Raw genomic sequence first — 22,645 nt, forward strand, 5'->3', positions numbered from 1 at the left:
CTCAAGGGCATAGCTCAGAATTACAGAGAGATATTTTGCCTTACTCCATAAAATCAGGATTAGGAACAAAGCTAACTGGTTTGCAATAAATGTGCACTGATTTTGTAGAGTTCTTAGGAGGGAGGGTAAGGGGGGGTGAATTCAAGGACAGTATTTGAATTCAAATTTCATCTTACATGCTTATAATAATGCTTTCTTTATAAATCCTCAATCTCCACCCAGAACAAGAAAAATCCCGAGTTTTTCTTTTTTTTTTCCTGGCTTAAAAGTAACATCAAAATTAATGTAGGTAAGTGTGTTGAAGATGGAAAGTACTTTTACACAAGTTTTACATGTATAATTAATATTGATAATGTGCATTCTGATTAAAGTAGTATATTTGATGGAGTATGAGGAATTATACTTAACCACTTACTTTCATGAAAGTGACAAAAGAATAATCACATCTGTGCTTGGCAATTAGAATGAGGAGAAATGAGGAGAAATAAGAAATCATACTTTTTAAAAGTATGACAGATGAAGGCAAAACATGGTGGGATGCTGGCAAAACAGTAAAAATGTATGGTTTACATTTTATTTCAGGCATACAATGGTGGATTGCAATGAGGCAGCTGCAGTGGTTACAAAGGTTGTAAAGCCCAATGCTGCCCAAATTCCTAGATTGGGCAAATGGTCAGTGCTCTACACTCAGGGAAATGGGAAGCCATATTCTGCCACATCTTATCCTGTGTCCATGCTGATGGAGGTACTGCCACTTATTCGCACACCTCTGCTGGACTTGGCTTTGGAGCATAATCTTTTTCTATATACTGCTGCTGGCAACCACTACCAACTGATTGGAATTGCCCTGTGAAATACACCCACTTACCCCTGAGATGGGAAAGAAACCATTCTGGGAAGGCTGATAATGGCACAAACTATTTTGGTGATAAGCAATGCAAAACTACCTCATTCCATAACATGAGAGACTCCTACTAGCACCTGCCCTAATGGTTCACTTTAAATTCTGGTATTGTTACTATGATTTGCCAACAGTAATAGACTCCTCCCTTCTACCTATTTTAGGACCAACAATGGACCACTTGTGCTATTTTACTGCCTAAACCCCAAATTAACAAATTTATTTCCATTTTACCTGGAAAGTGAACGCTTCTGAATTATTTAAAAGCTTTGTTTCTGTTTTTGTTTTTTGTTTTTTGTAAAGGGGAGTGCTTCAAAGGACAAAGATGTAAGCTTTTGACCAGATCAAATAAAACTAAGCTACCTAAATCACGTTATCACTAGAAGGTGAAAAGAAAGTATGCAAATAACATGTAAGTATCACATATACAACTCACCCCAATATTTCTGTATGTCTACTTATGTTCTATCTCTGTATTTATGTGGCTATGTATCTACCTCTCCATCATCTATTTTGGAATCAACCATAACAATCCTGGGCATGTGCAGAATGCCTGCTTGCTATGTGCTATACACTTTACATATGTAAAATCTAGTCCTCACAAAGTACTGGTGAAACTGGTATCATTATCTCAATTTGCCAACACAGGAATAGAGGATTGTGTGATTCAAGTAGCTGACCCAAGTTCAGCCAGCAGTAAGCCACTGAGCCTGGATTCTAGACCTGCTAGACTCTGACACTGTGCTCTTTTCACCTATAGTACACTGACTCCTTTGTGGGATCATTAAACATTAATGAGATGATTAGACACTCAGAACTACAAGAAGGGGCTATCAAATCTTATTCAACAGTTTTTGCTTCTAAGTAGGAATAATCACCATTTATAAACAGGTGTCGGCCCTATTCTTTAAGGATACTTAGCATTTCAGCATTCTACCTAAGATACTACTCAAACCATCTGATGATATTTAGAGATGTAGATAAGTCCCCATAATATCTATGCAGTAGACTTTGATTTGGTAATCCTGGAAAATTTGAACTTCCAGGAACTGGAGCTTTGTTTTTTTGGTTTTTGTTTATTGCCACGTCCTATGAAATGAGCTCAATCAATAAAAATATTTAGCCTCACGCAATCTGGCTCGTCATAGAAAGTGATCTTAATAATACTGCTTCCGGTTTCAGTCATTACCCAAGTAACTGATGAAATGTAGAATGTCATCTGGAAGTTTTCTAACAATGTAAAGTACCCAGCTGGAAGCCTCAAAGAGAATAACCACAGGGATTCAAAGCTGCACTGGGAGAAAATAACATGGACGAGAACCACAGGACTGTAAGATGAACCTGAAGGAAAATGGCTTTCATCTCCCTCACTCCCTCTTTTCTGGGCTAGCTCTGCAAGTGGTATTAGAGAAAAGAGGGGGAAAAAAAGTTATCACAGATGGATGAAAGTTAGCTGCAAGAGCCTACAGGTAGGTCCCTCACCATGGACTTTCCATTTTAAGATTTCCATATACTTATGATGAAAATAAATTATTTCATATTATTCCAGTTTACATTTTTAAAGTATTGTATACATTTATTCTGGTCACAAGTTCTTTGTGAGATGTAAATATCATGAATATTTCCTCTCATTCTGTGACTTGAATTTTCATTTACTCAATTGCATCTTTTGATGACCAGAAGTTAATCTTGATGAAATGTAAGTTATCATTTTTTTCCTGTTGGTTAGTGCTTTTGGCATCCTATCTAAGAAATTTTTCCTTATCCCAAGATCATGAAGCTATTTACTTATGTTTTCTTTAAAATTTTTATACTTTTATATCTATCATTTATTTCAAACTACTTTTGTGTCCTATGTGAGGAAAATACGACGTTCCATTAATTTTAGCACCATTTATTGAAAGGACTTTCCTTTTTCCATTGAATTGCTTTGGCATCTTTGTGAAAAATCAATTGAGTATATATGTGTGGGTCTATTTCTGGATTTTCTATCTGTTCCAGTGATCTATTGGTCTATCCTGACACTAAAACATGCTTGTTTGATGCCTATAAGTTTATAGAAAAACTTGAAGGCAGATAGTTCAAATCCTCAAGCTTTGTTCTTTTTCTAGACTGTTTTGGTTATTCTAGCTTCTTTAAATATCAATGAAAATTTTAGAGTCAGCTGGTCGACTTCTACAAAAACATGTATTGGGATTTTGATTGGGATTGTGCTATATCTACAGATTAATTTGGAGAGAATGTATTTCTCCATTGATTTTTTTCTCATTATTTTTTCTTAGCAATCCCTTATAGTTTTGAGTGTGTGAATATTGCATACACTCTAATGTGCTGCTATGTATTTTGTGGTTTTTAAATGTTATTGTAAACGGAATTTTAAAATTTAATTTTCTGGTTGTTCACTGTTTCTATTGTTCATCTAGAAATATGACTGACTTTGTATATTGTCTTTGTATCATGAAACTTTCCTAAGTTCATTTATTGATTTGTAATACTGTTTTTATAGCTTTTTTGGAATTTTTGATGTATCCAATATTACCATCTGCAAATGACAGTTTTAGTAGGTTTCCAATCTGGATGCCATTTATTTCTTTTTATGTCTTTACTACACTAGTTAGGACACTCAGTATAATACTGGATAGAAGTGGTGACGGTGGACATGCAAGCCTAGTTCTGGATCTTAGAAGAGTAAGTTTATTTATTTGCCATTTAAATATGATATGTGTTGTAGAATTTTTGGTACATGTCCTTTGTCAAACTGAGGATGTTACCTTCTATTACTAGGTTTCTAGTATGAGTGGATGCTGGATTTTTGTTAAATGCTTTTTCTGCATCTAAAAACTTGTATCCAGAATATGTAAAGAAAATTTAGTAAAAAAATAAGCCCAATTTTTAAGCAGGCAAAAGATCTGAATAAGTACTTCACAGAAAAGGTATATGGATGGCCAATAAGAAAATGAGGAAGTGTTTATTATCATTAGTTTTCAGGGAGATGGAAATTCAAATCACAATGAAATACCAATGGACATGTACTAAAATGGCTCAAACTAAAAAGACAGAGAATACCAAATGTTGGCTGGAATGTGAAAGAACTGAAACACCTACCCACAGTTGGCAGGAGTATAAACCGGTACAGCCACTATGAAATCTGTTAGCAAGTTTCTTCTAAAGCTCATACATCACTTTATGATGCAGACACTACACTCCTAGCTATTAGTCAAGAGAAATGAAAACAGGTGTTCACAAAAACAGTTATGGCTGAATGCTTATTTTAGACATATTTATACTACTAGATAAGTGAAAATAGCTCAAATGTCATTTTGAATGAATAACCAAATTGTGATATATTTATTCAATGGAATATTATTCACCAATAAAAAGAAATGAGTTACTTAACACCCACAACAACATGCATGAATCTCCAAACCACTGGAGTGGTTGAGTGAAAGCAACCCCACACACAAAAACATACATTCTGTGGAACTCTAATTATATGATGCTACAGAATATGAATGAACTAATCTATGATGATATAAACTAAATTGCATTTACTTCTAGTAGTGGGGGGGGAGGGAGAGATAATGACTGGGAAGGGGCAGGAGGAAGTCTTCTGAGATGTTGGCAATGTCTGATACCTTGACAGAAGTGAGGATTTCATGGATGCGTTTGCCAAAACTCATCAAATGGTTCATTTAAGACCTGTGCATTTTTCTTTATGCAAATTATATCTCAATTTGGAAAAATAAAAAACATGAAAAAGTAAATAGCATGGAAGACAGAAAACTTTTAAAGTTGTAAATAGGAAGTACTACTCTCCGCTTCTAAGACTGTTGTTATTAGGCCTTTTCTAATGGTCATGCTCGTGACATCATACGGTCCCTTTTGGACAGTTCTTTGTTCTCTGTGTTGGAAAACATGCCAGAAACAAATAAATAGATGGTTAGATATTTGCATATAAAATGTCACAACCAGATAGCAATAGTTTTCTAAAATCATATCACTCGTGGCTCTAAAATAACATGAGAATGATGTATCTGGTCATATGGACGCACATGTTTTTGTTTCTATTTTCAAAATAAAGCCTTGTTTCAAGAGGTGCTATACAAGCACATTGACCGTTTTTCTGATTTTATCCTAATGAAAGCTTTTTAATGAGCACAGATTATATTCACTTTTAGTATCACTGATGTGTATTTTGCCATGTTTTAATACCTACTGAAAGTAATTTGGCACATTTGCTGTTTCTTTCTTTAAAATCTCTGCTATTCTTGAAAGGGACTAGCTGGAATTTTAATTATAAATTGGGTTTCTTTTTTCCTCCAAATAAGGACACTGCAGATAGTTTGTGCAGTTTAATTCTATAAACATGTAGCATTGTGCTAGGTGCTTGAAAATTCAAATATAAATAAGACATCATCTCTGTTTTCAAGATGCTCATAATGACTCAGTGATGGACAAGAAGACATATAACCAGAAGATAATATAACTGCAATATCAGTTGAGAAATGAGGGCCTCAATTTTCCCAGACAGAGAAGAGGAGGGTCATAGATGACTTCACAAAGGAAATGACATTTAAAATACATCTTACAATAAATAAGTGATTGATCAATGTACTTATTTAGCAATTCAGCTACCATGCCATTGCTCCTAATAGTAGATGTTATGTCAGACACTGGCACATGGTGTGTGGTCTCGGCCCTCAAGAAGCTTATACTCGAAATACATTTTGCTAAGTCAAGAAGGAATAAAGGTTGCTTACCTGCCTATCTCACTCCACTCTGACTTCTTTCCATCTTATTTTACCAAATTAGGCTTATACATGAAATAGGACTTTAAGTTCAAAGTTACTTTTTCCTTCTTACACTCATTTAATTTCTGATGTGATGGGAAAAGCAATGGCTTGGTAAGTCAAATGACTACTAATTTTTAATGCTACCACTTAGCTGTTTTCTTAGAGTCCATTTGTCACTCATTGACATAAGCAGCATTTACTGAGCTCTTACTGCGTATCAGTAGGTGTCCAAGGAATTGGGAAGTGGGCTTGCTGTCTAGTAGAGGAAAAAGACATTTAAAAGTCCAAATGCTGTGTGATATTGTTACAACTAAGGCTGAAGAGGAGAAATTAATTCTGGTATAGAGATCAAACAATAACTTAAAAAGAGAAGGGGGTGCTTGCGGACTTCTCTTCAATGAGTGGGAAAGACATTCTAGATGTAAGGAACAGAAAGTGAAAATGCATGCAAACCCCAACCAGTCAGTAGTTTTGGCCTGTGCTCTTTCCCTTTCGAGGGCTCTTGCTTAGCAATCCTACTCTCATCCCAAGCACAAAAAATGTGAAGTCATTTCCTTCCATGCTTTTTGATTGCAAAATTTTCTGTTCTAATCTTGGAGCACCCAATTTCTTTCAGATTTCCCAAGCAAATAATCTCAACATACTGTGACATCTAAAACATCTAAGAATTCCAAATACTAATATTTTATTTTCTGATATCACTAAAATATATACTTTGCCTCCACCTCTATGGATAAAGTTATACTTGCAGTTATATTCTCAATTAAATATTCTACACAACCCCTTAACCAAAATCCTTGGGGACAAATATATCTCAGAATTCAGAATTTGGTGGGGCGTGCTTTAGAAAAGCAAAATGGTGCACATGCCACATTTTACCTAATACCCCCAGAAAGATGTGGGGTAGCAACCTGGAATCAAACACATTAGTCTCTCTGCAGTAAACACATAAATGTTCACTCTAGAAAGAATAGATAAAAATTAATAATAGCCTCACATCAGTTCAGGTCATGTGTGCTGCCAAATGAAACGTTGGGTTTCAGCACTTTTTGGATTTCAGAATTATTAACGAGGGACTCCGGACTTATACTGTGATTATCTTCATTTGATAGTTTTAGAAAGAGATTTGGAGAGATTAATTAACTTGTCCAACTTGCTTACCTAGTTAGGTAATGAAGCATCATGCAAACCCACCAGTCTTACTCTGGACTCCACTAGCAACCTCTGTCCTACATGTGGCAAATGACCACTTCATTTTCACTGAGCTGCCTAGGTTTTCACCAGGGGGAAGGAGGCATTGAGATTACAGAGTTTAAAGTAACTGTGCACTCTGCTGCCAAGACCCTTCCTTTCTGAAGACCCTGTGAATAGTCTCTGCTTCCTTATCCTCACAGATTTCCTCACAGCTGATGTTACGTCTTTGATGGCAAAGCGTCTCTGTCCTCCCGACTCTTTTTGCTTACATGTCTTGGACCTAACTGCTGCATGAATTCCCTGCCCCTGCTTCCTTATCAGGTACTTTCAAAGCACCGGCCATTCAGAACTCAGTACGCTGTTTCTCTGGACTTCCTCTCCTGATTCTCTATTTGACTTCTCTTCCAGCTCAACATCAGTGCCAGCTTCCTCCATCAAGAAAAGCTTGTGTTGTGCTCACAGCTAACGTCTCAATTTCTAATGATATTCTGTTGCTATTATCTTCTTTATTACTTTTGGCAATGTGGATCCTTGGATCCGTCCATCAGAACCACCACGTGCCAAGGCAGATTCCTGGACCCACCTCTGACTAACTGAGTCATTATCTCAGAGTGGGGCCAGGGAATCTACATTTTTCACAAGCATGCCCCATGGTTTTTAAGCACAAGGAGTTTGAGACCCACTGCTCCGTGGTGTGGCAAAGCTGGCGGCTGCTCTTCGTATGGGGTTTGCTCTCACGTTTGCGGGTACAGATGTATACGACTTGCACCATAAGAGCAGAGCAAACTATAAATGACTGACTTCTTTGCCTTTCCAAAGCCACCTGAAGAAACATTGCTTGGGAAGTTTAGAGAATTAATAAGTGAGGGTATGCAAAGGGAGAGTATATTAAAGATACTAATTACTTAAAAGATAACATGATTAATTTGGCCAAATCTTTGTTTCCATAGCTAATGTCTCATTTTCTCTCCATCTTCAAACACCGTATTGTAATTGGTTTCTTCTACATTTCTACTCTAATTTATTCTAGCCTGACCTCTGAGTAAAAGATTAAGTAGAGTAACAATTGTACTTTCCAAACAAATCTTTCCTACCTAAAGAAGCCAGCTACTTCTAGTGGATCCTTCTGAAAAGGGTCTACATCACCTCTTGTTTTCCCTGTAACATGAAAACACTGTAAAGAACAGCATCCTATTCTTCAGCTAATGAGAGAACAATATGAGTTGTTTTCAAAGATACATGCACACACACCAGCAACCCCATGAAGGAACAGTTAGGAAGCCCCCTGTACCTTGGATCCAACACACTCTGATTCACTGTTAGAGACATTAAGCTAACGGGGACCCTCGCCTATTGTTTTGGTCATGTCAGCCCACCCCGAGTCTATTACCAGACCAATTGCTAGTTCCTCAACTAGTGTTGAGCACTGAATTGCTAATATAATCACACAGGGAAAATCTATGTGAAAAAACTTTTTTTTAAATGATAATGCTGAAAATGACACAGGATTTTGATGAAAGCTGGGCTCACCAAAAAAAAAAAAAAAAAAGTCAGAATCTAGAGTCAAACTATCAGAAAATCAGTTTCCACTTATGTCATTGACACAAGTGTCTCCATCATTATTCATCTTTTATTTGAATATGTAAGTTTTGAAATGAACGTGGAAGTCCTTTAAAGACAAAACAGCACAGTGCAATGCAGCTACTTACATTTCAGCTTACAGGGTGACCACTCGAATTTGAGATGATGCTTATACGGAACAGTCATAAACTAGCAAAACTATCTTGTCAGAACCAATTTACTTGGGATATTTACACTGAATGAGTGTAAAGTTATTTGTGAGAAAAAAAATTTTTTTTTGCTATGAACAAACTCCAGATATTGATGGTCATTGATAAAGACAACAACACTCACTGTCTAAATACTGCAGACTCAGTTTATGATAATATGATTAGTTACATTAATAATGCTGCTTAGGCACAGTCTTGCTAATTACAATATTATAAATATTAATGCCACCCACTCTTTTTTCTGTTTGATTGCCACTCACGGAGTCATTCATCACAGTATTTTCTAGGAGTTCACACTGTAAGATTTTATTTCTTTCTCCCTTTTGTTTTTCATTACTGGACTTGCAATCATGCACATTATTTTTCAAGAAGCCCTTATTTTTGGCTACCTGGGAGGGGAGTGATAGTTTCCATTAAAAGTAGCCAAATGTAAGTCAGTTATATGATGTTTCTCTTCTTTCAGAGTCCCTAACCCTGCCATCCAAAGCAGAGTATCCAGGGTTTTTGTTTTCCATTCTTTTTCACGTGACCTGTTTCAAGTTAAGATTCATTTGAATTATTAAATGCTTCCTTAAAGAATCTTTTTATATTTGCCTTTCTTTTTTTTAAAGTTAATTATTGATGTAGTGACAAGCTGAACAGACTAAGAATTATAATTTTTTCCTCCCCTCATTCAGGACTCAAGAAACATCTTCTGACAATGGTTGTCTATTTAGAATAATACAAAGGAAATACAAAGGGAAAATGCTGAATGTTGTTTTAGAAAAGATTTGCTAAAATCACTGTATTATACAAAATGTAAATGCAGTATATATTTCTCTGAAAATAGCAGTTAGTGAGAAAGTTGGGACATAACCTTTTGAGCCCAGGTTTAACCACATAGCAGAAGCAGTTACAAAAGATACTGATTAGATTTTAATTTTAAAAACTTCATCATATTATTCAGGGCTCCAGTGATTTGATTGTCTTGAAAATAGAAAGGTAATGTTATAATTTCCAGAGCTTGTTAAAGAATAAAGAAATCTCCAGCCTCCCCACTGGAAAGAATGCCAGTCATTACCACAGTAAGCAAGAATTTGGAGGCACTTTGCACTGCAAACTTCAATCTTTTTTCCTCTACGTGACCTTGTGTTATATTGGTTTTATAAAAATGTAACTCACGGACCTATCATATAGCTGTAATCAAGCCTCCTTCAGAATGATTCTACTACAGAAATAACATCCAAAAGGCACTGTGTTTCTTCTGTTAATGAGATGGTGGGAAGGAAAACAAGACCTGATATAGAAAGTAACCAAGGTAGATTTCCTAAGGACAACAGGAGAAGTGAGCACATACCTTTCCCATGAGTTCAGCAATACGGGGAACTGGTTTCCCTTTCTGGTGACTCACTGTAGCTGGACTCTGCCCATCCCAGCCTTGTAGTTCTTCAATGCTTTTCAGATACAGCAGGGCTTTGAGGCCAGTGCAGTAGTCTTGGATGACAGTGAAATCCTGATTCTGAATAGCACTGCATACCTAGAAAAGATGGAGCAATCAACCACACGTCAACCTAAGAGCTAATTCTCCAAATGGACTCACTTTGCATTTATTCAAGAAAACTGATTTATGTTCCAGGCACTGTCCCAAGCATGGCATATCAATCATTACCTGGGGATGGGAGTGGTGGGGAGGGAGGGACTGTGAAGGGGCACAAGGAAACTTTCAGGGACAGCGACTACTTTCAAAAACTCGATGTGGTGATGGTCTCACAGGCATATGCATATTTCAAAACTGGCCAGCTTGCACACTGTAAATATGTGCAGTTTACTGTATGTCAGGCAAACCTTAGTAGAGCTGTAAAAAATTAGATCCAGTCAGTTGGATTTATAAGGAATCCAATTTAGCACAGCATAAGAAATGACATTTTAACTCTCTCTTTTTCCTTCCATTGGGATGTACTGCCTGGAGGTAGTTCTCATGTCCAGAGGCGGTCATGCCGAGGCTGGAGTGCTGTTCATCAGTTAACTCGACCACCCCTGACCCCTGTCTCCCTCTTCAGCCTCGTCTACTGTTGTTCTTCTTTTTGTTCACAATGCTCCAATCACCCAAGTCTTTGCTCTTTTCCTCGCATCTGCCACATTCTTTCTTTGCCTTGAGAAAATTTTTCCCTTCTACCCATGGTTGACTACTGGCCCTTTCTCATATCATGGTAAATATCACTTCTTTGAGGAGGCCTCCAAGAGCCCAGAATAGGTTAAGGCCTTCAGTTACTACCACATTTTTTTCCTTATAACTATTGTATTTGATGCACTCCCCAAGCAGGCTAAAGCTTCAGGAGGGAAGAACCTGCATTCATCTTGGTCATCATATTATCCCCAGTGACTAGCAGAGTGTGTGTCACTTACTCTGCTCTTAATAAATATATGTTGAATGCCTGCATAATTTAGAAGAGATATTTTAATTTGAGCGACCATATGTCAGAAAATAAAGAATAAAAAAATTCTAGAGTAAAGGAAGGCTGAATCTGAAAAATTAGGATCCTTCCAATAAAAATAAACTTGAAAGTCTGTGCTGGGATTTGAGTTAGAGCTGGAATTTAATGGATTTAGATAAACACTTCTAGGTTAATTATTACCAAAGACACCTCAAAAGGCAGGAACAAAAATCCTTCATTTCCTATTCTGAAGTGCTGTATGTTACTACAACGTAGAAAAGAGAACTGAATAACCACTAAATACAGAGAAGAATATTTTCTATGAAGCCCATTACATTACATTAAAAAAAATTGTTTCTTAGGAAGAACAGTTTGAGCATTAATTAGGCCTTTTACAACTTTCTTAGAGTTGATTTTTTTGAGAACAATGCTGAAAAACATCATTATAATTTCCTCCACAGGATTTTTTTTAACTCTAAGTCAACTAATGCCTTACTTTACCTTCTTTGTTCACTGTGAGATTCCATTTTTTTGTAGTATATGCTTACAGGTATAATTTTACTTTAGTCTTAAAACAATTCACCATATGACCATAAGACATCAGATTTTAAAAATCACATCATAGTATGTTCTTTATGGGATGTTCATGATTGTTGTAAAAACCTGCTTGCTAAAAGGAATCTAGATTCTTTTTAACATATGAATAGTAAGGTTTAATCTCATTTATCCTGAGTTGTCCAGTGAGAAGATACAAAAGTCACTGCTTCTCTTAATCCACAAACATGGCACAATTTGTATATGGTTGATTTAGCCCCATGGGGCTGTGGAGTGGTCAAGAGTAGACATGGTGTATTTTATTTTATTACATTATTTTTTAATGAAGTAAATTAACATAGACTTGGTGTATTTTAACTATGGAAGAACATGGTGGGCCCAAAGACTGGGAAGACTACCTCTTTCCTACCCTCTCCTATGTTCCCATCCTATAGTGCTAGTGTGTAACATAATTGGGAGCTATTCTGAGCTATTCTTTAAAAACAACAACAACAAAAAAAAAACCTCAAGAGGGAGGAGAGACTATAACAAGGTGACTGAACATGGCTGGGATGGTGTGCTATGCTGGAAACACTGAAAGCCACCAACAGTCATGGGTGTTTGAGGGGATCACTTCAGATAAGTTTCATCATATGTCACACTATTTATATACCTTTCTAAAATGAGTAATTTAATTTCTACTTTCTGATAAGATTAAACTTATTAATTTTCCTGATAGAATGTCTGATTGTAGGAACTCTGCACGTTGATATTTTCTTTTAAACTTTTAATACACATATAAATTATCTGAAGATCTTATTGAAATGTAGATTCTGTTTCTGCAGGTTTGGAATGAGACCCAAGATCCTGCATTTGTGACAAGCTCCCAAGTGGGGCTGATGCTGCTGGGCCACACTTAGAATAGCAAGGTAGGGATGAACCTCATCTTAACCTGAAATGCTGTCTGCAAGGTGAATTTCTTACAGACTAATAACAATTTCTTGATTTTTACTATTACACTGTAGCAACATTTTCATGGCCTTTTAAAGAAGCACTATTTATAATAATAAGTCACATCTGAAGAAACAATTAATTTTCTGATGAAATAGTAATAAGACCCAAAATAAATCTTAGGATGCAAGCACACCTTTGGGAACAGACCTTTGGCCATGGGATTTGATGCTCAGATAATGGATTTGCTCAAAAAAGGTGCCTTGTTCTTGCCTAACCTTTACGCTCCACTGAGGCCTTTATCTCTATCTCAAAGGTAAATGGCTCCTTTTAAAACTCCAAACATGTAGCTGCTATTCCTAAACGGGTGTATTTTATATGACATCTCTTTGTTTGTTTAACAGCTCTGATTAGGACTCTTAATAGGTGTTAACATGTTTGCTTAGTATAATTTGTAAGTTCTTTATGGTGAAGGCTGGTTTATCTTTCTTCCCAGCAGGACATCAGGTGTCATTATAAGGATCATTGCCACTATTAATTATTTCCATAAGCGTGAATATCCCTATAGTGAGCTGTTTTAAATATGGGCCCCTGGATTCTCAGCAGGATCAGCCCATTCAGGGGCTGAGTAGGTGGTGGCCCCCCGTGTAGCATGAGTTGGGGAGTGTCATAAAGTTCCTATTGCCACTGAATAGTCTCCTCCAGAGGTCTGACACAACGCCCTGAATTTTTGCTTTAGGTGCATTTGACATTTAGTCAAAGCCTGCCTATGCAAAGTGAGTGTACAAATATCTGCAAGGTGACAGAGGGTTGGGGGGTGCTATCCTTTTCTCATTATTTCTCATAAAATGAGATTAAGCACATTAATAGTAAATTACCTATTTATGGTGGATTTACATCTTAAAAAGTCTCCTTTACATACATTATTTCTTTCAATACTCAGAACAAACCTACAAGTAAAGCAGGAGAGAGGGTAATGTTTTTCCTTTAAAAAATGGAAAGAGCTCCAGGCGCCTGGGTGGCTCAGTTGGTTAAGCAACTGCCTTCGGCTCAGGTCATGATCCTGGAGTCCTGGGATCGAGTCCCGCATCGGGCTCCCTGCTCAGCTGGGAGTCTGCTTCTCCCTCTGACCCTCTTCCCTCTCATGCTCTCTATCTCTCATTCTCTCTCTAATAAATAAATAAAATCTTAAAAAAAAACAAAAAAAATGGAAAGAGCTTGAACTTGAAAAACTATTTCTTCAAGTCAAATCTAGTGGTTTTTATGCCATATCAAGTGGTATAGCCTAGAGGCTAAGAGCATGCACACAGAAGTCAAGCAGAATCAGGTTTAAACTACATCATAGCTGCATAAGTATGAGCAACTTTCTTTATTTAAAAATGGGAATAGCACATCAGAAACTAAAAGGCAACATATTTAAGTCTTAAAACAGTAGTTAGTACTTAGTAAGCTAGATTGGAACCAAAAATAAATTTCATAACATGAATAAATCATTAAAGCATGAATTAGGCAAGATATAATTTTTTAAGCCTAATACTTTTTTGGTCTACTGCAGTAAAAGAAGGTCATGGACATTATGTTTATTTGCGGTAGGTAGTGATCTCAAATTATCCCTTTTCATTTCTTACCTCCTAGGTGGACAAACGACACTCCAGGTCTTAGAAATGTGTGCCATCAGGCTATATGCAAGTAAAACATATCTTTCCCATTGAGTCCAAAGTAGTCTTAAAGTTGCTGTAAGTAGTGTAAAAGGAGTATTGGAGGGTACCTGGATTTAAGTAAAAAGGGACATTCTTCTGCAATGCTTATCACATTCCAAAATATACTAATAACAGAGTCTTACGTATCTGGAAAAAGTTCAAGAGTATTCTTATGAACACAGTCCATAGATAAAAGACTGAATTAGGAGGATTATCCATCCAATTCTTAAAGATGTCCCAGAAAAAGAAAAAAAAAATCCTATGATCTCCCCTTACTAATTTATTTTGATAAAGTGTTAAACTGTTTAAACAACGTAAAACACTTGAAATGTTTTACCTGGTGCTTTATAGTTTTCAAAGCATGTTATCAAAAAGTCAGAAATATTTGCATAGTGATTTACAGTTTTCTAAGCATGCCAACAAATAAGGCACAAGGTAATTTAGACCGTTTTCAGACCAGCCTCTTTATTTCACAGAGTAGGAGTCCAGAAAAGCTAAATGATCTATCCGTGGCCACACAGGCTAGTTGGAGGCAGTGCTGGTCTCCCTGCCTGGCCCAAAGCTCTCTCCAGTACAGCACTGCCTCTCCAGTATCATCTTCCTTAGCCCACACACCAATTCCAACAGCAAGACGGAGAAGGTGCCAGTAAGTGCTTAGTAAGTGAGGAAGTCAAAACTAAACATTGAATGCTTCGTCCCAACTCAAAAGATTAGTAGGTGATAGAGTCAACAGTCAGATGAAGATCTTCAGAAGTCAGAAGATCCTTAAGATCTTCTGACTTCTGTAAATTTTCAAAATCTTAAATTTGATGTCTTACAGAATTAAAGAAGCACATATTTATAATTTTCCTAAGAAGCAGCACATATTACAAAATGATTTCAAATTTATTATTTAATGAATTATGGCAGAAATCCACAGATTTTTAAAAGGTAGGATTTTAATAATGGGATGATCACTTGAAGGTTTATGACGAAAACTGGAAAACAGACCTCTGCTGTTGTTGGATGGAAATGCAGTTTCCAATTTCATCTGTCCACACCCACTGAACAAAAACATCAGATTTTCTAAAGGTACCGAATTAGTCATTCCTCATTGAGTTGAGTTCTATCCAGTACTTGTAAGCAGACATATAAAACTACATTATAATTTTTGAAACTGTAGTATAATACATATCATTAAGGTAATAATTCAGAATAACAATATCTCCCTATGAGTTTTTGGTGCCACATGAACATGGCATTTACTAGAGTTCATGAATAAAATGCCAAAATTTTAATTTTATAAGGCTATAGGTGAAAAGACAGCCCCTGGAGATACATAGTACATAAGGAGCTAGACGGGTATATATTTGTATATCCACATAAAACCACAAATCTTAGTTGTTCTATCATATTAGTTTCCATTTGTTGAAGCTGTACAACATCAAAGTCGCGATGTCCCTATATATTGTATTTAGCAGTAATGTAACGGACTACGTGAAGAAATCAAAGTGAGAGTTTCTAAGTAGTTTCCTGGCAATTGAGACAGCAGGTTCTTTCATCTGCTCTGTAACTGTGCCAGTGCATTGATTTAAACTCCTTCTGAGATCTCAAATGCTTTTATACTCTTAGGTCTCTCAAGCAGCTTTTTTTTTTTTTTTCAAAGTGATAAAATTCTAGCATTCAGCAAAATACCATCTTGTTTCCCTCAAAAGGAGAGGGCTTATTTCAGCTTTGCTACCCACCTATACAGGATCACTAAGTAAAAGAGCTGTCCAAATGCCATGCTATCAAGAAATCTGGCTTTCAGTTCAGTTTTCTATGTTCTGACCACACCAAATTGGGCTGGGGGAAAAAAGAACAACAAACAGTCCCAACAGATGTTTTTTAAAGGTTCAGGTAAAAACAAACAAACAAAACAACTCAGTGAATAAGCACTTCTGCTTATTAATTACATTTTAATGTTGTCCTTTAATTGTTACTCACTGATAAATGCTAAAGGTATAGAAGTCATTTAGCTTATTTTGTATATCCTATATTTCATTGTCAATCACATGACTTATCCTCTTACCTGGCCTTTTAAATTATACATTCTCTAACAAATTCTAAGTATATGAATACCTCCTTTCCCCCAATCAAGAAGGAATTTTATGGTGTTTGAAAGGCTAATTTTTAATGTCCCTCTGTGGTCATTCTCTATCTGCTTAATTGCTTAACCCAAATTCAGCTGAAGACAGGCTAAAGAGAATAAAATGTTTCCAACAGATTCCCTACTGGGATCCAGACCAATTTTGCCAACTGGAATATGGAATATAAATACCAAGTCTCCAAGTATTTTCTCGAAGGTGGCATAGATGATGGGCCACCTCCTTGACTGTTATTCAGAACAGCATTGTGGGGCTGATCTTCTCTACTGACTTTGTTCAGGATACAACTTGACTGAGGACAGTCTGGGCTGATGAGTCAAAGGGATGTGATGTGCCCTGCAGGCAAGATCGCCTCTGTCCCCTTCTGTGTACCTGCCCTTTAGAAAGTCAGCTTCAGCTGGATTCAGATCTCAGTGATGACCTGAACCAAGAAATCATAATGAAAAAGAGCCACACAGAGACACAGCCCCTTTCTCTGCCTTTTATGAGGGGCTAGAGATAAAATGGGTGTCAGGCACAATGCAGAGGGCCAAAGAGTGGGGACCGCTGTCCTGAATCTTCAAAGATGTTGCTGTTGATGGCCCCACTTGCCCACAGACACAAACAGAAGTCTGAAAAGGCTGAGGTGAGACCTGGAGTCCTCTGCACACCCAGCTCCCCTAGGCAGCCCATTCTTTGGGGAGGGGCTGTGGCTACAGTTTGGGGAAGCTCAACCACTCTGATCAGAGGCAGAGGGATTTTTCAACTATGACAGATTCTCTCCACCCGAGGCTACTGCTGTGGTGCAGCATCAGTTACCGCTGTAATTTTCAATTATTCTGCAGTAACACAGGTGGGGGTGTCAGGGTTTGTGTGTCTCATCGTGCAAGCTCAGCGCCTCCCATGATAAAAGTGGGGCAAGAAAAGGAAACTGAATATCCAAACAATGGCTGTCAGATGACTAAAATCCATAATTTTAGGCAATCTCTCTTTTTCAGCAGTGTCAACACAGCTGGGAAAATTTGACTTACAATATCATTTACCAAAATACCACATGGGGTTGGGATGACTGGAGAATAAGTCATAATGCCTAGTGTGGAAAAGTCTACTGAGCAAATTCACCCATGGAAATTGTTTTCTGGACTTTGAAGACGGATAAAGGAATGTGGTTACTCAATGATATAACCCAACATTCCAAGAGAAGGGGACTACCCGTCTGAAATGAGAAGAATGTTGTTAACATGGAGATAGCACCTCAAATCACACTGTCCACCTCTTCAAGCACTCACAGTTCAGTCATTGATTTTATTGTTAATCTATTATTGATAAAAACACAAATTTGTGAGCATAGTGCGTGGCTATTTTCAGGGAGTCAACAATCTTGACTGAGTTGCCAAAACAGTCTGGGACATGAAAGTTACACAAAGTTCAGATGATTAAGAGTGAATCATCTATTTATGAGTTAAGTGCTAGAGAAAACAACAACAACAACAAAACTTACCTGTGTTCCAATTACTATACTGAAAGCACAGTGCATACCTTTGGAGAGCTGGAGAAGCAAAGCCAAAAAGGTTTGTATTTTTTAAAAGAAGCTTTTAAAAAAATGTTAAAAACGTGCTCTTAATTTCTTTACTGCACAAGTGGAAAATATGAGGCTTATAAAATTTGTGATTACGTGGAAAAACTGGGGAAAAAAATTGTATTCTAGGTTTTGATTTTTTGCTTTTCGTTTTTTGTTTGTTTTGCTTCGCTTTTAATTAGAGAAGACCAAGAACCTAAAAATAAAATGCCTGCTATTGTACTATCTTTATATGAGTGACTTTATAAAAAATATTGGGGACACTGCTATCTTATGTACTACTGAAGCTGTCACTGGCACTAGCTGAAGAATCGTACGATACTAGTATTAACTGCTATCACATTTTGAAACTGATCAAATGTCATCTCAGTCTTATTCTAATTAAAAAAATTATCTGTACATGTAATGATACATTTCCAATATAATTACTTAACTTGCAGTAAATAAGTAAAATCTTATTGAAATAAAAAAAAAAAATGCCTGGTCTTCAGCCTCCAAAGATGGGTTGGCAGTAGACGGTTAGGGATGAATGAATGCATCAGTTTTATTTGTGCATTTCTCACTAGAAGGGTACATATTTTATTATTTGTGAGTGTCGCAATTCACCTGAAGAAAGATGACAAAGACTAGCAGAAATTCTAGGCTGGGGGTTTTAGGAGGATGCTTAGAGGTGACTATATAATTAACCACCCAGACACTTGAGAGTAAGTAGGAAAACCATTAATGAAAATACCAGGACAATCAGCACACACTACAACTGTCCTGAACAAACCTAGATCTCTGATTCCCTTACTTATTAGAGGCTTTTCCCCATCTCTAGATTGGAGGGAGATTTTCACTTATCCTCGTGGAACACATTCTAGGATGCTCTGTCACTTTTTGTTTGGTTTCACATTCAGGTCCTTCGGGTACTTATGCAGGCCTCAGCACGTTAACATTGGACTGGAATCACAGGACTTTTATTGTTTACGAGGGGATTTGGGACCTCAGAGACCTAACCTAATCCAGAGGATCCTAGGTTTAAAGGGTCCTCCCTCTTGACCTCCAAGTATCTCTTGGCATAAGAAAAACTCAAGAAGGATAGGAAGGGTAAAGGACCACCCAAAATTTACATCCTGTAAACTGGAGAGAAACACCCTTAAGGGTAGAAGATTTTTATGTACTTCACATATTCTCAGTCTGTTCTTTTGTAACTGTCATTTCTTTATGCTTTACCCAAATTTCTTTGACGGAAGTTCACGTGGTGTTTATTACTTTCCAAGCACTGTGCTAAATATGTTCAATGTAGCATCACACTTAAACCTCACAATAACACCAGAAAGTACTATTATTTTCTTCAATTAGCAGATGGGTAAACAGAGGGTCAGAGATTAAGGATCCTGAACTAAGATCATACAACTAATAAACAGCAGAGCAAGGGTTCAAGTCCTGGATCAATCTGTCCCAGGACTCTTTCTCATAACAACTATGTAATCTTGCTTTTTTTTTTTTTAACCACTATAAAGGCACCTGGCTCTCATATGAAAACAGGAATAAATATACATACATACATACATATATATAATTTATACACATACACATATATGTCTATCTATCTATCTATCATCTATCTACCTATCTATCCAAAATATAATTCTTGTGAGGAATGTATCAAATAAAAAGATACATAATTACCTAGAACATACATGTTCTAAAACACATGTAAGTAAGGATTACAATTTAGATCTCATTCTCCAGCTTTCAGAGACACAGTAAAAGGGCAGAGACTATATCTGTTTTTTATTTGAAACATGATTTTTTTTTTAAAGATTTATTTATTTGAGAGAGAGAGAGAGAGCATGGGGTGGGGAGGGTCAGAGGGAGAAGCAGACTCCCTGCTGAGCAGGGAGCCCGGTGCGGTACTCAGTCCCAGGACTCCAGGATCATGACCTGAGCCGAAGGCAGTCGCTTAACCAACTGAGCCACCCAGGCGCCCGAGACTATATCTGTTTTATTCATCATGGCACTCTCAGTGTTTAGCACATAAAGATCTGTGCTTGGCAGATGATTTGTTCAAAGAATAAATAATGAGTGAATGAATGAATGAAGCAAGATAAGGATATCCAAGTAATAACATTCGAGGATAAGCAAAACTCTCTTTAATTTTCTGTCAATGATATATTTTCATCTCCCTCTACTTATACAAATTTATCATAATTCAGAATTCACACCAACCCACAATAAAATACTTTTATCTCAACTTCTATTGCATTTAAAGTCTGTGCCACTCATTGCATCATTAAACATGAATATGTTTGCATTATTACTTAGCTATTCTTTGGGCATACCAGTGTCTTTTCCAGGATGCAAAGAAGGAGATCTACTTTAGCATTTTTATTGACAGAGTACTATTTGTTACAGCCAAACTTGACAGAGTTTATGTATGGATTATTGCTTATCTGGTATTCCCAATCTGGATACCTGAATCTTGACAGCAGCTACCATTTGATTCTTTCTCTTCTGGTAGGCCCCTTTAATAACAACTGAAGAACTATGTGATTCCGAACTCTATGAAGACATTTGGTTAACAAAGATTGAACTCATAGTACCATGTCCAGTATATGTGATGCTCTAAACTACTCATTTTCACATATGTCTGTACATACACTGTAAGTTCTAGCTACTTACTTAAATGAAGGAAGATAACACAGAGCCAGGAGAAGTTAAGGGAAAGGACTCTATACTGTTTTGTGTCTGGATGCTCTTATTTAATGTTTTAGTTTCTGCATCACATACCCAGGTCAGTCCAGTGTCTCCTTGGATCCGGACTGATATTTTCATTTTAAAGAATTCTTTCTCTATCTTTAATAATTTCAAGTTCATACTTTAAAGTTCAGAACTTCATCAACTTACCCTAAGTAGTTCAAGGTAAATAATCAAATTAATACTGAACAGATTTGTGCACACACTGGCATTTAAAATAATTTGTTCTCCTCTAATATATGTCCTGTAAAACTGCCCCATCTTCCCAGGAAAGGCCTTCTCACTCTGTTTGCTGGAGATATATAGCCAGAAGTATTTAATAGATCATTCTGGATTTTGATCATAAGAGAGCAATTTTAAGACATCATTTCTTCAAAAAAGTCTTTCTCTATTACTCAAAAATTACCCACTCATTCATTTATTCTTTCATTCCGCAGATACTAATTTATAAGCCAGTCCTCTGGTTCTTTTCAAAATCTATTATCAAACAAAACTTCTGACTGCAGCAGCCTGGGGTTATGCTGTTCGTTTTATATCTGTCAGAATAAACCTTCTCTGAAAAGCTGTTGTGAGGACAAAATGAGATAAGAATTATGAAGTGCTATTTACCAGGAAGTCTCTCTCAGTAGATGTATGACACAATGGGTCTCATTCAGAGGTAAAAATAACTGTTCAAGTTCTTAATTGTATGTCTTCATGTGAAACTAGAGCCTTTTGAGTTCTCTTCCCATATTAACTAATTTCTCAGATAAGTTAGTAGGTTGAGCCCCTGGACTGAAATTAATCAGGTCTATGTTGTAAACAATTGGCCTATCACACAGATGAACCCACCAGATAGACTAAGACCAAAAAAAATGACTGAATATCACTTGTCATACTTCAACAGCATAAAGTAAAATCTGATTACCACCCCCTCCCCACAAATCAATATACTACAAGCTCTAAATCAATTATTGAATATGAATTAGAATATGAATATGAATGAAAGAACAGATAAATAAGGTAAATGCAGGTAAGTGAATGTATGTTTTACATTTCAGTCTTGTCTATAACATGTCATTGTAAATTAAACTATTGCTTATATTCTGAGGTTGTTATAAGGAACATTAGCTAATTATATAATGCTTTAAAATGCCATAGAACTGATTGCTTTTTTTTAACTCTCTATATTCCTCATATTTATTGTGTGTTTTAGAGACATCAGGCCCTATGAATATGCAATATTAGTCTTAATTTAGTTCTGTAAGACCAGGCATGTGCAATGCACCCTGTAGTTGGCCATACTGAATTCCCCAGTGATTAAGTTGATTTTTAGCTTGCCTCATTGTTTTTGGGCCCAATGATGAGTCATAGAACTTTTCTTTCACCTCATATACATCACTGCATCTGGTGTCATTAGGATGGAGTTAATATCCAGAATGTAGTGATTGATTTAGGGAGATGATAATGAGATTATGGCTCATGCCCTTAAAGCATGACAACTGAAGTCCTATCATTTTCCACATGAGGAAATATGCTAAATATTATAATATCTGACGTGTCTATCACTGTGGGATTAAGCCAGCTATCTGAAACAGAGGTTTGATATTTAGATCCTTAGACATATTAGTTTCTTTCATCTTATAAACATAGTGTAATTGATTTCAGGATAATGAAGGTTTATATTTGCATGCCCAGATTTTTAATTCCAAGAAGTTCTTAGGTCCTCTTCGTTCAGATTTGTCAGCTTAAATAAAGAAGCCAATAGCAAGCATTGTCTTTCTTTCCTCTGATTTTGTGGGGTGGGATCAGTGAACAGGGTAAGGAGGTGTTTAACTAGAAATATGTATATTTCAACCAGGAGAAATCTGGTTTGAGTTTTCAGAGACTCATAAGTCATAAAAACAATGAACATGTGGGAAATCTGACCATAGCAGAAAAGCAATATCTCCTGGATACCTGA

At 36.6% G+C, this 22,645-nt stretch overlaps 1 protein-coding gene across 1 annotated transcript in view; it reads right to left on the reverse strand.

Moving 5' to 3' along the window:
* The window catches only part of DPYD (dihydropyrimidine dehydrogenase), a 795,521-nt gene that overhangs the window by 107,908 nt on the left and 664,968 nt on the right, over nucleotides 1–22,645 (reverse strand). The window contains exon 20 of the mRNA XM_027618372.2: nucleotides 10,015–10,194. Coding sequence (XP_027474173.1) covers nucleotides 10,015–10,194 — 180 coding nt within the window. The remainder of the gene's footprint in view (nucleotides 1–10,014; nucleotides 10,195–22,645) is intronic.

This window comes from Zalophus californianus, chromosome 4 (genome assembly GCF_009762305.2).
Source record: "Zalophus californianus isolate mZalCal1 chromosome 4, mZalCal1.pri.v2, whole genome shotgun sequence".
NCBI classification, from domain to species: domain Eukaryota; kingdom Metazoa; phylum Chordata; class Mammalia; order Carnivora; family Otariidae; genus Zalophus; species Zalophus californianus.